At 39.3% G+C, this 17,885-nt stretch overlaps 1 protein-coding gene across 2 annotated transcripts in view; it reads right to left on the bottom strand.

Annotated features, from left to right (window-relative positions):
* The window catches only part of DIP2A (disco interacting protein 2 homolog A), a 79,675-nt gene that overhangs the window by 39,813 nt on the left and 21,977 nt on the right, over positions 1-17,885 (bottom strand). Inside the window, exons 5-9 of one of the 2 annotated variants that reach the window (XM_054713632.1) lie at positions 17,323-17,532; positions 13,867-13,998; positions 8,467-8,586; positions 7,102-7,299; positions 2,336-2,427 (exon numbers count right to left, since the gene is read on the bottom strand). In XM_054713632.1, the coding sequence (XP_054569607.1) occupies positions 2,336-2,427; positions 7,102-7,299; positions 8,467-8,586; positions 13,867-13,998; positions 17,323-17,532 (752 nt within the window). The remainder of the gene's footprint in view (positions 1-2,335; positions 2,428-7,101; positions 7,300-8,466; positions 8,587-13,866; positions 13,999-17,322; positions 17,533-17,885) is intronic. The other variant, XM_054713633.1, reaches the window with a different exon arrangement.

The raw sequence follows: 17,885 nt of genomic DNA, 5'->3' as shown, positions 1-17,885 counted from the left end.
AAAGGGCAAAGCTCTCCTTCTAAAGTTGATGTTAATAGAGACTGTTCCAGAACTGTGAACTATAGCCTTGTGACTAGATGTTTGGTATAGAAAACATGTTTTTAGAGAATCTGTTACAAAAGAGTTGTGTCTGTTCACTTTTTAAAAATATATTAACACAGGAAGATGAATTTGCCACCCATCTCTGATAATTAACTCACTGTGATCTTGTCAACCTTTTTATAATTATGTCGATTCTCTAGCAAGTCAAGACAGTATCTGTAAGTCTTTGTCCTTGCAGGAATTTTCTTCAAGAAAAATAAATTAGTGATTCTTAGATTCATTATAAATCAGGGATTCTTTCAGACTCACTCTAAAGCACAACACATTATAAAGTATCATTCTCGTCCTGTTGCACTTTCACAATCAGGTACACATCTCCTTTCTTTCTGATGGTGACAGCTACCAGTATTCGTACTGGTTCTGCTCTCTACGTATACATTAGTCAATCTGCTCTAAAATAACCCACCACATGTGTAAATCTCTATCAATAGTATTCTCCAAATAGCCAACCAGTCAGGTGAACTCATAAGTTTTACCAGCTGTGGACCAGCCCCACCCACACTCTGGGCCATGTGTCCTCCTACTCCTGCTAGGCTGCTCCTGGGGGACTGCCCTGTGGCTTTCAGATTTGGGCCCCACGCACTCATTCCGCTGAAGCACTCATCCTTTAGGAATCTCCCAAGAAAGAGTGGTTGGGAGTCTAATATTTTTTTGAATCCTGTGTATCTGAAAATGGTTACCTATCCTCATATTGGTTGAATAACTAATAGAACTGCAGGTTAAAGTCAGATTCCCTCTGAACTTCTGAAGTGTCACACTGGTCTCTCCCAATTTGACTGCTGACCCCCTGTATACATCCCACTTTCCCCTTAGGCTCTGCACCCTGGTCTTGCGCAGTAACATGCTTATGTGCTCATGCGCATTTGTGGAGCTACTGTGTTCACTGCAGTCTTCACTTTAAAGCAAATGCTCTCTAACTCCAGAACATCATCTTAAATTATTATCACTGAAAATTTTGTATTCTCTTTCTCTTTTCTCTTTCTGGAACCACTATCAGATGTTGGGCCTTCTTGATCAAATCTAATTTTTGCACTATTTTTCCTTCCTACCATCCATCTCTTGTTCTTTTATTTTTCTTCATCATAGACTCTAGAAATATTAATACTAATTTTCTGAACATTTGTTTTCTGTATCTAACTTTCTTCCAAGTTCATTTGTTTCTTCCTCCTATCGCCCTTCCCCTTTCCTTTTTCTTTCATTTTTTTGCCCTTTGGCTATCTTCTTCCACATTAAATTTTCCTTCCTTAAATGTCCTTGGCTTCTAGTTTTTTAATTAAAAAATGAGGCAAAGAGTTGCTGGAAACTCTACGACAGCTTATCAACTTATATTTTCATTTCTGACCCCAGGCAACCTTTTTCACTAGTTTACACTGGTAAGTTGGTTGATTTTCACCATGGTCTCCTATTTTCTCTCCTGAACCTTCTGGTATACCTGAGTTCCTCAAATCTGGTTCATTTGCCAAGAACAATGCTGTCTAATAGAATTTTCTACAATAATGAAAATGTTTTATTTCCAGCTATCAAATATGGTAGCCTACTAAGCCCTTGAAATGTGGTTTGTGTGACTAGGGACCTAAATTTTTCATCTTATTTAATTTTGGTTAATTTAAATAGCCTCATATGGCTATGCCAACTACTGGGGACAGTGTAGGACAAGGATCTAAGCCTCTAGCTTCCTTTAAAAGCTATTGGGGCTGATAGGTTAAGAGGGGATGGTAGTCCAGGAACCACACCTACAATGACCTTCCTATTCCCAGTGTTTAGAGCATATTGCTTGGTCAATATTTTATAAATGAACAAAAAATTAAATAAAATTGTTTCCTAAAAGACAGAAAAAAAAGGAAGAGGAGATGGTGGCCTTGCCACACGGAATAGGAAGAATATAAAGCACACACAATTTCTAAGTAAGGTTGTTTCCTCATAAAACTTAAGCTTTGGATATTTAACATTTATTAATATCTGATATTAATATTTTTATTAAAATCAACATATTTGAAGTCGAAGAGAAAAGAGTGGAAGAATCAGTGGATAGGCAATGAGAAAAAAAAAAGAACAACCTTTTTATCTACATCATCAAAAAATTTTCCCATATTTAATATTTTTCCATGCTGATTTTAAATCCCTTGTAGTAACGCTGTAAGTCTAACCAACTAATAGAACATTGATTTCAATGTAAAAGATTTTTACAGTCTCTGTTTTTGCTTACTCCAATAGTTATATTCTAGTTACTTACTCTGTCTCCAGGTTTAAGTAGTGGTTCATTCTTACTAGTCAGTTTATTAAGAAGAGTATAAGCTAGTTTTAAACTCCGACTCCAAAGTTTCCCTAAAATGAAATAAAAATACTAAGCAATGTAAAATTTAAGAAACTAAAAATTAACATCTTAATTGAATAATCATAATACCCCACAAATACCATTACTCAATTTCTGAAAATTCAGGTAGTTTCCAAATGATAACTATTTTGCACAATGCTATAATAAACATCATAGTTTTTTCCTCAAAAACAACTTACAAATTTATGTTTCTTAACATAAAAATAATATAGGATTTTATCATAGAAAATTTCGAATATAGAAAAGCCAGCAGAAAAAGGTCAGCATTGTTACATATGTGTATATGTAACATACATATGCACACACATACAAATACATATATACATGTATGTGGAATTTTCAAAAAATGAGATCATACTCCACCCTGCTTTTTTCATTCAACATTGAATTTTGAATGCATTTTCATGTCATTAACTTTCGTCTCAATTACATCCCTTATAATTCATGTAAACTTTACAACAATTCATGAGGTAGGTCATATCTTCATCTCCACTTTTCACTCAAGACAAGACAGTCAAGGAGATGTTAAGTAACTGCGCAGAGCCACCAGCTGCTGGAGTAGTGCATCTGGACCCCCAGAATCCAGCCCTTAACCCTATGAGCTCCTCCCCAACATACTTCTCCTCCTGGCACACAGTCTCTACATTCAGTACCAGCCCTATGAATGCTCAGCAAAGAAGAGCTTCTTTGAAAAAAGATGAGATTAAGGAAAAGTAAAGAGGATTAAAGGTACCTGGGGAGGTAGACAGAGTCAGGGGTGATAATGGAGTAGGAAGACAGAAGAATCTCAGTCCATCCCCAACATCCAAGGCAGCCTTAACGTTTACCCTAAGCAGTGTACTAAAAAGTTACACCAACATTCTAATTCAGTCCCTCTCAAATTGCTGTGTCATAACCCCATGTAGTCTGAGCAGCCATGCCCTCTGAATAAATGCTCAAATTTCACTGCAAATAATATTAAACTCAAGTGCAACAATGTGAAATAAGTGAATTGTGGGACCTGAGAAATAAATGAGAAAAAATATCTAACTCAAAACGCTGTTGTTGCTTTTGTCTATATCAATGGTCAATTCAAGATGTTAATAACTGTAACCCATAAAGATTTCCAAACTGAATCCAGCTAAAATATAAAAAGAACAATGCATCGTAACCAAGTTAGTTTTATCCCAAAAATGCAAAGATAGTACAATATCTTCAGAGTACTAAAAACAGATAATGATCCCCATCAAAAATGAAGATAAAATAAACTGTTGTCAGACAAGCACTGAGATTTCCTCACCAGCAAATCCACAGTAAAATGAATACATACACAGAGAACTTGCAGGCCGAAAAGAGAGATTACAGTGGGAAATTCAGGATGGCAGGAAGGGGACCATATGACAAAGAAAAGAATAGAGTATGACTACTAACTTTAGAGACAATCCTGGAGTGTCCCATGGGTAGAAATAAAGTACAAGAAAAGAATGCAAGGGTGAAGGTGGGTTCTTCAAGAAGCAGACAGTCAGGCATGAGTAAAACTTGTGAAGGGAAAGGCACATGGTGAGGTCAGGCAGGAGACAGCTTGGCTGTGACAAAGTCTCTGCAGGCCGGGCGGGGTGATCCAAAGTAGACTGCTCATAAGGGGAGCCCGTGCTGAGGGAAACCAGGCACTGAACCACCACCTTCCTTAGTCATTGCCTAGGGCTACCCCAAGCACAGCATAAACAGACCTGAAAGCTGAATTCAACAGGTGGTGGCCATTAGCAAACCATGTTCCTCCCAGTGGACAGTAAGTTCCTTTCTTAGAGAATTACAGACCAATCTCTCTAATGAACACAAACGCAAGGATCCTTAACAATACAGCGGCAAATCAAATCCAGACATTTACTAAAAAGATAAGGTATCATAGCCAAGTGGGATTTATTGTAGGAATACAAATATTCTTAACATTTGAAAATTAATCAAAGTAATTCATCAAATTAATGGGGAAGGGGAGGGAAATCATGACTATCTTGACAGAAAAGAAAAAGCACTTGATAAAATTCCATGTCATGGGGCAGGGGGAGAGTAAGGACAATGGAGGAAAAAAAGGAACATATGTAATATTTTCAATAATAAAGATTTATTTTTAAAAATACGTAGGTTAAGAAAAATAAAAGCATATATTGATGACATTGCGCCCCCGTCCCCCCAAAAAAATTCAATGTCAATCCATGATGAAAAATTTTTAGTAAACTTTCAGGAATAGAATTTCCTTAATCTGACAAAGAATTTCTACCATAAAAAAAAAAAAGCAAAAAAAGCCCGGCCAGTATGGCTCAGTGATTGAGCATCAACCCATGCACCATGAGGGCACTGGTTTGATTCCTGGTCAGGGCACACGCCAAGGTTGCAGGCTCGATCCTCAGTTGGGGGCTTGCAGGAGGCAGCCAATCGATGTTTCTCTCTCATCCATATGTTTATCTTCCTTTCTCTTCCTCGCTCTCTAAAAATCAATAAAGACATGTTAAAAAATAAAAAACTTCGACAAACATCGTAATTCATGACCTGAGATGGAGATCGAGGCGAGAATACCCACTGTTCCACTTTGTACTGGAGATTTTAGCTCGTGCAGAAGAAGCAAGAAAAAGAAACAAAAGGTTAAGTGATGGAAAGGCCATGATGACACTGTTACTGTTCACAGAGGACTGATTTTGTATACCAGATATCCAAAAGATACATGGACAAACAAGAAAATCATCAGTTAGTTTGGCAAGGTACAAAGTCACCATTTAAAAAAATCAATTGCACTTCTATATACAAGCAATAAATGAGTAGAAAAAATTTTAATCATTCCATTACCATAAGAATAATGGAAGATGCTCAAGACTTCTGTACTGAAAAGTAAAAACATTACTGAAAGAAATTAAAGGACTTAAAAAAGGAGAAAATATTCTACTCATGAATCAATTTTCTTCAAATTGAACTACAGATTCAATGCAATGCAATCATTATCCCAGCAGGAATTTTTCCAGAAACTGACAGGCTAATTCTGAAGTTTACTTGGAATGCAAGGGCAGTCAAGGAAATCTTAAGGAATAATCACAGAGCTAATGAACTTCTGAGCCAGACACTGAGACTCATAATACTACAGTGATTCAGGGGGTGTGGACAGACAGCATACTGACTAAACAGAACAGAGTCCGCAAACAGAACCACAGGTGCACTTTCCACCCCAATACCTGAAGAACTGGCTTTCCAATAAATGATAATGGGTCATAGATATTCCTAAGGAAAGAAAATGGCTCCCATTTCACAAATTAAATTGCAGATGCATCTTAACATCCAAATGTAAAAAGTAAAACAAGTTTTTAGAAGCAAAAGTAGAAAAATATTTTTTTGTGTCCTTAGGTTTGGCAAAGACTTCCCTTAAAAAGGACAAAAAAGCACTATAGTAAAGGAAAAAATAGGTAAATTAGGTTAATACTTCTCATTTATCTAAAGCTACAGTTAAAAGTTAAAAGGCAATACAAAGAGTGGAAGAAGATATATGCAAAACATATATCTGAAAAGACGTGTATCTGTAAATATAAAGAAGAAAACATTAGCAATTAAACAGAAAAATGAGACAAAGATTTGGATAGTTCATAAAAGAGAATATTCAAATAGCCAACAAGCATATGAAAGCATCATTAGTCATCAGGAAAATGCAATTAGCATTTCTGGAAACCACAACACACAAGAAAGGCTAAAATGAAATAAATAGACAATGTCAACTATTGGCGAGGATGTGGAGCACCTGGGACTGCACACATTGCTGGTGAGAATGAAGACTGCCCCTTGGAAAACTGCCTGGCAGAATGATCTAAAGCGAGACACTGCTACCTCAGCGTTTACACCAGCACAAGCTCTGACCTCCACATGCTCACCAGCAGACCCACAGGAGAATGTTCATAGCAGCACTATACACGATAGCCCGAAAGTGTAAACAAACCAAATGTCCATCTACTGCACAGTGCGTTTTCACAGAATAAAATAACATCCATGAATTAGAATAAACTACTACACTTCACACACATCATAGGTGAGTCTCACAAACAATGCTGAGCAAAAGAGTGCAGGCCCAGAACACCTTTCATGTAATCCCATCTATGGAAAACTCAAAGGCAGGTAAAGCCAGAGGTGTTAGCAGTCAGCACAACAGTTTGCCTTTAAAGTGTGTGGGAGGACATGAATACTGGAGGGGACACACAGAGCCTGGCAACCTGGAAATGCTTCTCAGCTGAGTGCTGCGTGCATTTACTCTGTGCATCAGGTTATGTGCTTATGATCTGTTACATAAAAACACAATATAAAACGAAAAGATGCCAAACACAAAAAATACATACTGTACGATTCCATTTAAACAGAGTTCAAAATCAGACAGAACTAAACTCCATTGTTCAGAAATGCATATATAGATGTGAACACTTGAAGCCAAAGCAGTGGCCGGGCACCATCAGTCAGTGTCCCCTCTGGTGGGAGGAAGAGGCAGTGGTCTGGGATGGTCACCTGGAGTGAGGTGATGTTCTACTTGTTAAACAGTTGTGTTAGTTTCTCAGGAATTTGTTCTATCATGTTCATCAAGTGTATGTCTATGTTGTTTGTGTGACACACGTATTATTTTATAGCTAAACCACAGCCAATTGCCTTCTGTTGACACTTGCCATAGGTGAGGGTGTAGACGGCCTTCCCAGTTGTGTCCAAGGCGGTCAGACAGGGGGCTTTGGGCTGCATTGTGCCCCACCGCTGCAAGGCAGCCAGCAGTGACGGTGGCCAGGGTGTCCCCAAGGACAGAGGTTCCCCTTTCAGCACTACCATCTGGCTTCCTTCAGGCTTCGGCTGATTTGGATCTGGTTGCTGAACTGTAAGAAAAATTGAAATTTTAAAATCAACATTTCATAGTATCATGCACACATTGCATCTTTAAGCATTTATATTTTATATATTGTTTTTTAAAATACCAATTATAAAAAGGTTAGATTTCCTTATCATTATAATAGTCATAGACCAACTGACCAAAGACAGATGGAGACTGAATCATGAATAATGATGGAGTCTGGTAACCTTAACCCCACATGACAATCCCCAGGGTGGCAGCAGTGATGGCCAGGGTGTCACAGGGACAACCCTGACGGCACCTGAGAAACAGGCACTAGTTCCTGCTTAGAAAGGATAAAAGTGAGCAGAATCACCACTTTGCTTTGGGTATTCAAAACAACTATCACTATGTTTTAGAAAAAATAAGGTCTATTATATTTTCAGTGAATTTATAACCAAAATTTGCCCTAGTATAAGAAAAATTGCTCTCAAAAGCATTCATGTGATTGAATTCTGAATTTGAAAGGCATTATCTAATTAAAAGGGGAAACAATGCCCTAAAAGCCGTATCTAATCCTCAATTAGGAAGAAAACACCCAGAGCTGGTCCTCCGTGAGGCAGTGGAAGAGGTGGGAAAGCTGAGGGGCTGGCCATGTGTCCTGGTGGCTCTAACACATTCATATGCTTGTATCTTGTACTGGGCTTTATTTCTGTTCCTTATCTAGAAGTCTACACTTCTATTTCTTGGTAATTTAAAAAAAATCTATATTCTTTCTTATAAATATATATCTCAAGAGACTAAAATTCTGAAAAGAAGCCAAAACTATACTGAAGATATAATACTTTAAAACCATGAGAAGAGGAGTATTTCGGATATAAAGTTTAAATAAAAATTTAAACAATGTAAGCAAAATGAAACCTTAGAAGTATTCTTATAAAGTACTAACCAGTGGATCAGAGGCATAAGGAAATGTTAAGTATCTTAACTATAAGAAATGAATTTTCCACCTGTTCAAATAAAGCTAGCAATCACATGTGATACTAATTCACCATAGCACATGGTGACTGCAGGGGCTGCCAACAGAGAGAATATCACTTTATTGTGCCATAACGTCACAGTAATAACCCATGTAGGATGTACATCTGCCTGCGTCTCCAGAGGTAATGGTCACCCCGTTTACATACGTGAGCCCAAATCTGAGGATGCTCACCTTCCAGCAGCTCTTCCATATCATCCACAAAGAATTCCTTCAGCGGAGGACGCTTCGGCCTCTTCAGGGTATTTAGAAGCTGCTGGATTTTGGAGGACACTCTGCTGTTCACAGGGACACCTGTCATGGGAAGAGGAACACTGAAGTTAGAACAGGCCGCATCCTCTGGGGAACAGGACATGGAAATGAGGTCCAGTGACTAACTACATGAATAAAAAGCACTGGCCCCATCAGACAGCCATTTTGGAATTGATTAATTCATTAAATACTGAATGCCTTTTAGAAACTAGAACTTAATTCTAAGCTAGTGGTTTTCAAAGTGGTCCAAGGGCCCCTGGGGGTGCCTGAAACCCTTTCAGGAGGTTCATGAGGTCAAACTACAATTGAGCCTTGAACAACATAGGTTTGAACTGCACGAATCCACTTATACACAGATTTTTAAAAATAAATACCTGCACTATCTTTGTCTGTGAATGCAAAGGGCTGACCGTATGCATTGATCTATGCCACATGGGGAATTTTAATATTGCAGATTTTGGTGTCTATGGAAGGTCCTGGAATCAAGCCCCTATAGACACCAAGGGACAACTAGTTTTTAGAGAGTCAAGTTATACGCTGATTTTTGACTATGCAGCACCAGCCGCCATTCATGGGCCAACTGTCCTTCCCTAGTCATATTAAGATACCATTTCCCTTTCACTCTCCTCCTCTCACAAGAGCACAGTGGAGCTCCCAGAGACCACACATCATGTCATAGCACAACAGACTGAATGGGGATGAGATACATAACCAGATATTATTGTTATGCCAGCCATGAGACCAACTGGCAACAAAGGAGAAAAAGTCCATTCTTCCCCCTAAATTTTTGTTTTACAAATGTTTTTTCATAAATATGAGCTATTTGTTAAGCTATAATGACTTTATTATTTTTAAATGAATATTTTTTAAATCTTTAGTTTTAATTTCTAATATGGTAAATATCAAGAGCTATAATCCACATAAACTAAAGCTCTTTCACGTCCTCAATAAATATTAAGAAATGCTGTTATAGCCCGGCCAGCGTAGCTCAGTGGTTAAGCGTCAACCTATGAATCAGGAGGTCACGTTTGATTCCCAGTCAGAGCACATGCCCTGGTTTCGGGCTTGATCCCCCGTGTGGGGCAACAGACAGTTGGAAAAATATTTAAATACCATTTACAATAGCATAAAAAATACAACATATTTTGGGATAATTTTAACAAAATATGTGCAATAACTGCATTGAAAGCTATAGAACAGTGCTAAAATTTTTATAAGAGCTAAATAAATGGGAAAATATACTATATTTATCAACTGAAGATGCCAAGTCTTTTCAAATTGATCTAGAAAGTCAATGAAATACCAATCAAAATCTGGCAGGAATTTTGGTAAAAATTAACAAACATTTAAAAATATATATTACAATGCAAAGGAGCTTGAATAGTCAAAGCATATTTTTAAAAATATTTTTATTGATTTCAGAGAGGAAAGGAGAGGGGGAGAGAGATAGAAACATCAATGATGAGAGAGATTCATTGATTGACTGCTTCCTGCACACCCCTACTGGCGATCAAGCCCGCAACCCAGGCATGTGCCCTGACTGGGAATCAAACCCAGGACCTCTTGGTCTATGGGACGACGCTCAATCCAGTGAGCCACCACAGCCGGGCTAGTCAAAGCAAATTTTAAGTTGAAAAGTAGAGTTGAGGACAAACTACATGACTTCAAGATTTATTATAAAACGACAAGTTGCTATTTATATAAGGGTGGACAAATATAGCAATTGAATAGCACAGAGGTCCCAGAAATAGATTCCTCTCATATATGGTCTACTGATTTTCATTAAAAATGCCAAAGATACAGGGGCCTGAACCTTCACCCCCTCTGAGGGAGGTCTCCTGCCCCCATGGCTGCTTTGCTTCCCATGCACAGCTCAAATCAGGACCCAGGTAACAAACAGAGACTTGGCCGACAGCAGATGCCCTCTCACTGCAACAAGACTTGTTTGAGATGTCTTGTAGCCATGGCGTGAGGAAGCGGGTCTTTGATATCCAAATCCAGCCTAGAACCAGGAATGCTCAGGGCCTACTCAAGAAGGCAAATAATCCTTTCCATTAATATATACAAGGTAAAATAAGATTGTTGTTAAGAGTGTTGAGTTTGACAGTACTCAGAGTAATTTAAATTGACTAATTGAAACAAGCAAATATTCTAGAAAAACTAAATGTACTGTACCAAAAGCTGTTATTAAAGTGTTAACAAAAATTTTGATTGGCAATTCATCTCGGTAAAATTGCATAACACGTAATGAACCTAAAGCAGTCATATTTTAGTGCAAAAAATTAAAATGTAAAAGCTACCAAGACTACATTATAAAATTCCCAAAAGCCTCCTAATATTTAAATGTAAAAAAAAAAGGGGTGACAGTAGAAGAATATCATGTAAGGAAAAATATTCTGTAAGTAAATTACATCTAGAAAATTTTTACTTTAGAAAATTAAGTTTAATCTGTAATGTTAACAGCAAGAAACCCATGAAAAACACACATGGTGTCAAAACAAGCCAGAGGAAAAGCATTTGGGCAAAAAAAAATGAAAAAGGACCCCAAGTCAAATTTATAGAAAATATTCCTTTACTAACTTTTGGTCGAGAATATGTTTGTATATTTTCAGAAAATAACTCCAAGACCATGTGGATTCCTGCAATAGAGAGGAATTGACAGGACTGCTCCAGCCATGAAGATAGAAGAGAAACAGTCCAGAGATGGAAGACGCTGACAACGCCCTGCCATACTAGCAGACAGCAGTTGTGCGCCGCTGAAGGATGCCCAGGACCAAACCAGAGACGGTCGGACCTGCATCACTACCATTTGTCCACCACCCAGAACTGAAATATCATTGCTGACATGTACACATAAGGAAATGTTCGAAATTGAAATTGGGACTCAAAAGAACTGTTGGCCCAGAAAGAAACTCACTATAGACTGATTCATTTGCCTCCCAGCAAATAACCATTATGGCTTGTCTCATTTTCGGTTCTTATAAGTGTATTTCTTGTATCACATGATCTCACACATCTAAGGGAAATAATGAACAACATAAGCTGAAGAACAAAAACAGACCCAGCGACAGGGAAGCATCGACCAGACTGTCAAACCTCAGAGGGAAGGCAGGGGAAGGTGGGGGAAAGGGGGAGAGATCAACCAAAGGACTTGTATGCATACATATAAGCCTAACCAGTGGTCATGGAAAACAGGGGGATGGGTGCATACGTGGGGAGGGCTTCGGGATGGGAATAGGGGGATGAGGACAATTATGTGATACCATAACCAATAAAGAAATTAAAAATAAATAAAAAATAAATAAATAAATAAATAAAAATTGAAAAAGAAAAGAAAAAAAATGCCAAAGATGCCCTAGCTGGTTTGGTTCATTGGATAGAGCATCAGCCTGCAGACTGAAGGGTCCCAGGTTCAATTCCAGTAAAAGACACATGCCCGGGTTGTGGGCTTGATTCCCAGTAGGGGGTGTGCAAGAAGCAGCCGATCAATGATTCTCTCTCATCACTGATGTTTCTATCTCTCTCTCCTCCCTTCCTCTCTGAAATCAATAAAAACAAATATTTTTTTAAAATGCCAAAGAAACTTGGTGGGAACAGAATGGTATCCTATCTAATAAAGACAGAATATGCAAATTGACCATCACTTCATGACAAAGATGGTGGCGCCCACAGCCAATAAGGAGGGAATATGCAAATTGATGTGACAAAGATGGAGGCGATGCAGGCGTTCTGCCCTGTCCTGGTCACTCCGGGCCTCTGGGCAGCACGCGAAGGAGGAAGGCGGCTCCAGGATGGAGCGAAGGCGGAAGGCAGCTCCAGGCCAGAACAAAGTCAGAAGGCGGCGGCCAGAGCAAAGGCCTGGGACCCGAGTGCCGGCAGCCAGGGGAAGGAAGGCCTATTCTTGCATGAATCTTCATGCATCGGGCCACTAGTTTATAATAAATGATGCTGAAATAACTGGACCTCTCTTTAAAAATCAATAAAAACATATTTTTTAATTAAAAAAAAAAAGTTAAACACAGACCTACTACATGATCCAGCCATTCCACTCCTGAGTATTGACCCAAAAGAAATGAAAGTACACACCCACACCAAGACCTGCATAAAAATATTCATAGAAGCTCTATTTGGAATAGCCAAAAACTGGAAATAACCACAATATATATTGATAGTTAAACAGATAAACTATTTATCCAAACTGTGCATCCATAGAACAATCTACTCCTCAATAAAAGGAATGAACTATTGATACATGCAAGACCATGAATCTCAAAATAAGTATGTAGAATGAAAGAATCCAGACACAAAGAGTAAATACTATATGATTCTATTTACATAAAATGCTAGAAAATGCAAACTAACAACAGTGCTAGGAAATAAATCAGTGGTTGCCTAAAGGGAAGCCAAAAAAGGGTGGCAGGAGGTCTGACAAAGAAAACTTTTATGAGGGCTGGATGTGTTCAGTGTCTTGACTGTATGGATGGTTTCACGGTTGTACACATATCTTAAAGTTATAAAATCGCACATTTTAAATATGTGCAATGGTAGATATGTCAATTTTAACTCAGCTAAACTCTTATTTTTTTTAAAATATAGAGTAATAAATCAAATAAAAATCTATCTAACCAATGGAAAGCCTGCTTCGTGTTGACTCAGTATTTTCCATTTGCATTTGAACAACAAACAAAGACTTCAACAAAATCTGTCCTACTGCTTAAAAGAATCAAATTACATGATCAAGGCTTGGATATGAGAGCCCCTGGAGTTTTCTCCAATTCAAATCTAGCACACTGGAAAGAAAACTTCACATGACTTTGATAAGACATTAGAACTGTTAAGCAGGACCCTGAAATTGCACCAACAGCACTGGGCCTGCACATCAGGAACTGTGAGTGCAGCTGTGCCCATTTCACAGGTTGTTGAGGACAGTGAGAGCAGGGACTGCCATGTTGCAGGCGGGTGCACTCACACTAAGACTTGATCTGTTGAACACACTGTGTTCAAATAAGAATTTCCATGCTTCTCATTTTCCTACAATACTATAGATGCAAACTCCTTTCGCACTGAACTGAAATTTGGAGGTTTTCTCCTCCCTACCCTCCTTGTCCACTGGACCAATTTTACAGATATTCCTGGTTATTTCTGCACATGGTGCTTTCTGTGATAACATGCACTGCACACACTGTTCTCAGTTTACTGCACTGAAGGGTTATAACTACTGAACGGCTCGGGTTTGCTACAGCGAGTGCATGAAGGAATGTTCAGTACCTGAAATGAACCTGTGCTCAGTCGTGTCAAAAGGAGAAAGAAAGACATGCTCACCACCTGCTGTGTCCAGGAGGCGTCCGCTGCACCCCCGAGGGACGCCTCTCACAGAGGCTGGCTGTGGACGCTCACAGTGCGAATACTCCACAAGGCCAGTGGTGACATCAGGAGGGGCAGAGTGCAGATCTGCTTTTGAAAAACAAATCCAAAACAAAAGTGTTGTTAATTCAAAAGACCAGTAAGTTGCTGTTTAAACCCCATTCGAGTGAGGCTTTTCTAGCCGAGCTCTAAGCAAGGAGCATGGTATTCCAATTAATTTTGCTTTTCTCATCGACCAAGGCACACAGGACATTGTGAGCTCTCAGTTCCCAGACACGGTACATAGACCTGTGTGCATGAGGGATCCAGACTAGAACCACTGACCACAGCACAGACACAGACACAAGTGGACTCGCCTTCCATATGAGGTTTTATTCAGAAATTTCCCTCAATTAAGCAGAAACACATTTCAAATCAATTGTTATTGAACCATTCTTTATTATATTATGAAAAAAATAGACTAACCAACACCCACAAAGAGTATGTTGGATGTCCCAAAGACATAAGACTTTGCAGGCTTCAAAGAATAAACCTACAAAGATAAAAACTACCCTCTGGCTAGTTCAACACATCTCACTATTAAGAGACTACAATGTTTTTATTTAAAGCCAATTTAGTTACATACAGAAAATGTTTGAAGTCACTCCCTTCCACTGTCTGAACGTACATTTTTGTGTTGAATTTTCATTGTATGGCAGGGACATGGATCTGTTCAGAATGCTGGCTGACTGTAAGCTGCTTTCACGTTATCATTACAGTTGAGTCTCCCACTACAAAAGGCACCATGTCTGCACAACTACCAGAAATTGTGCCCTCCCATAACACTAGAGCAAATACTTGTCCACTTGTGAGATCGATATTAGCCTATGTCAGTGGTGACCTATAATCTGTTTAATCTTCTAATGAATACTCCTGCCATCAGATGGCATGCTAATATTTTAAATTCTGATAATCAAGCTATCATTTCATAACCCAGAAAGAAATTTTTAAAATATGTAGAAATATGTAATTATATGGAAGGAAAACACAAACTCACTATTTACACAGCAGAAAATAGCAGTTGGAAAATTCTAACTTTATTTTTTTTTAAGTATGTTTTTATTGATTTCAGAGAAGAGGGGAGAGGGAGAGAAAAATAGAAACATCAATAATGAGAGAGAATAATTGATTGGTTGCCTCCTGCATGCCCCCCACTGGGAAGTGAGCCCATGTGCCCTGACCGAAAATCAAACCATAAACTCCTGGTTCATGGATGGACACTCAACCACTGAGCCACACCAGCTGGAGGGAAAAATCTAACTTTAATTATAGAGCTTTCATAACCATTGAAAAAGCTTGATGTTTATGAAATCAGCCATTTAAAGTATGCCTATCATAAAGTTCTTTCAGTTTAAAAAGAAATCTCCCCATCTTTCTAAATCTAACAAAAAGAATAAATGATTTTAACAGTATTCATGAAAAAGGCATAAATGATAATCTTAACCAAAAGTAGTTTCTAAAATAATTACATAGGACAGAGGCATAGGAGGGGGGTCAATGGGGAGGAAAAGGGGACAAATGTAATACTTTCAATAATAAAGAACCATTATTAAATAATAAATAAAATAGTTGCATAAAAGTAAGCAAACTACATTAAAAATAAAATTAACTATCATAACTAAAAGTACCTTTTAAATATATGTATTTATATTTGTGTCCAAATGTTTTCTGTATTTGATTTCCTAATCCAATATTGAAAATAATATATTTTTAAAATTATCTTTACCTAATATATGCTACCTCAAATTTTTTTATCTAAATATTCTTGTTCTTTCTGTATTTCTTTTCTTAACCTAAATTGAAGAATCCAATTTAGTGTTGGACACTAAAACAAAGGATGATTTTTATAATAAAGAGAGAGAAATTGAGTATTTTCACATTCAGAAATTCAAGCAACTATACCCAAGTAAACATATAGTATATGAAGGCTATAATCACAGTATGGTATCAAACAGGGCCTAAGTTAAAATTTTTAGAAGTTACTAGAATTAATCACAGTGTGTATGCAAAGTCAAGCAAGGGGGGTGGGAGACAGACAGGCTCAGCCACACTAGCAGAGGCCAGGAGTCCTCATTGAGAGGTGATGAATCTTCACAATCAGAGCCTCTCCGAGAATGAAAACATTTCACTCAAACACACTTACAGCCAAATGCTTTGTTGAAAGACCCACAACTGGAAAGTTGAAGGCTGTCTGGCTAAACATTCTGACCTGTGGGCAATTTTTTAATATAACAGTGCAAAAACTATTTTTCAAACTATCCACTGTCAATCGCCTTGAGGAAAGGTGGGCAGTAACCAATGGCCATTGGTAGGACACCCAGGAAAGCTACCAAAACAAGCTGGGAGGGCTGTTTGCCAAAGGGATCTTTTCTCCTGAAACATGCTGCCCTGGGGCAGCCCTGACAGTTGCCCTGCCACCCAGTGGTCTCTGTGTACTGGAAGCACAGTGTGGCATGTGAGTTCTCATCTAAGACTCACATCACAATAGAAGAGACTTGCTCAACAGAAACGTGCTTCATGCACTGATGCAACAAATTTTAAAATGAAGAGACTCAGTGCCGTGCCCACAGTGGATGGTGAGACTAAAGCTGTCGGCCACTTAAAACATCCAATTTACTTCCAATCCAGCCAACCATTTATTCTCAGTCCAGTCATATGGCCAAGATTTTACATGAAAAAGCTCAGCACCGGAGCCCAGAACCTGTCCGCTATGACCCCACTGAAAATACCAGCCTGTCATAGGTGCACCGTTTCAGTGTTAGCAGAACAGTATCTAACAGTAAAGAAAATAAAAATAAATCAAGAAAACTGTCAGCCTGGCTTCAACACTAAGCCAGCTCTGCAATCTCAGGTCGGTTATCAACCTAACTTTCTGTCCCCACTCCACATCTACAAAACAGGGGTTACGATAATACTTTTTAAAGACTGGATGATTTGGAAAAGTTCTATGGATCTTTATGACTTATCCTTGACTGACATCCCTATTCAGGTTGAGGGGTTGTTTAACCTGGACCTCCCAAGCTCATGGACCCCAGCTATGCACACAAGTAAAGAGCAAAAGCGGTGGCAATGTCTAGGTTGCAGGCCAAGGGTGACCATCAGGGACAACCACAGTCACACCTAACTGACCATCCACCCTGCACCGGCCACCTGTGCCAGCCCACCCTCCAGAGCAGGAGGAGGCACACATCAAGAAACACCATGCACTTCTCTCGGAAGGCCCACAGGTCACAGTATCTGTGATCACTAAACCACAGAAGCATCAAGAACCTCTTTTGTTACCAAAGGCCATTTTCCAGATGAAAAAGAGAAGGTGGGTCTTGATGAGTGTAGAGGTACCCCTGTCCTAGAGGGGCCACAGCAGCTGTTACTAACCTATGTGGGTGTGGGCCACGAGGCCTGCGAGTGCGGCGGCAGGTCTCCCTCCCGGGTGAGATGAGGTGGAAGATGCGGAGGATGAGGTGGAGGAGCCCTGAATGACCCGGTCGAGCCAGGGCTCGACGCTGGAATGGCTCTGGAGCGGAGTGGAGGTAAGTCGCCCGGGTCGCCGTAAAGAGCCCTCATCTTCTGAGGCAGACGACGTGTCTGTGGTTAAAATAACGACGACAGGCATGATGTAGGTATGGGTCACCAAGGAGGGCAGGGTCCCACACTGGCACTTAGGCCTCCCAGCCTGTGCTGTACCCACACATGACCAAGGGGTCATCTCAAAGGTCACCCTCAATCTAGAAGGGCCTGCATCAACCAACTGTAAAACCCACAGGACCCTACCTGGGAAAGCTGGCTTCATGACCCCAGCTTCTCCCAGAGGACTTAGTCTCAGGACACAATACACTGGGAGTGAAGGCAGTCTCAATTCCTAAATGGCTTCAGCACATTCCTTGGTGGTGTCCCAAATATCAAAGGAGACTCCAAGTGCTCTGTGAACATACAGTGCT

Source organism: Eptesicus fuscus, chromosome 3 (assembly GCF_027574615.1).
Source record: "Eptesicus fuscus isolate TK198812 chromosome 3, DD_ASM_mEF_20220401, whole genome shotgun sequence".
NCBI lineage: Eukaryota > Metazoa > Chordata > Mammalia > Chiroptera > Vespertilionidae > Eptesicus > Eptesicus fuscus.
The sequence above is the reverse complement of the archived record's forward strand: the minus strand, read 5'-3'. Positions and strand labels throughout refer to the sequence as shown.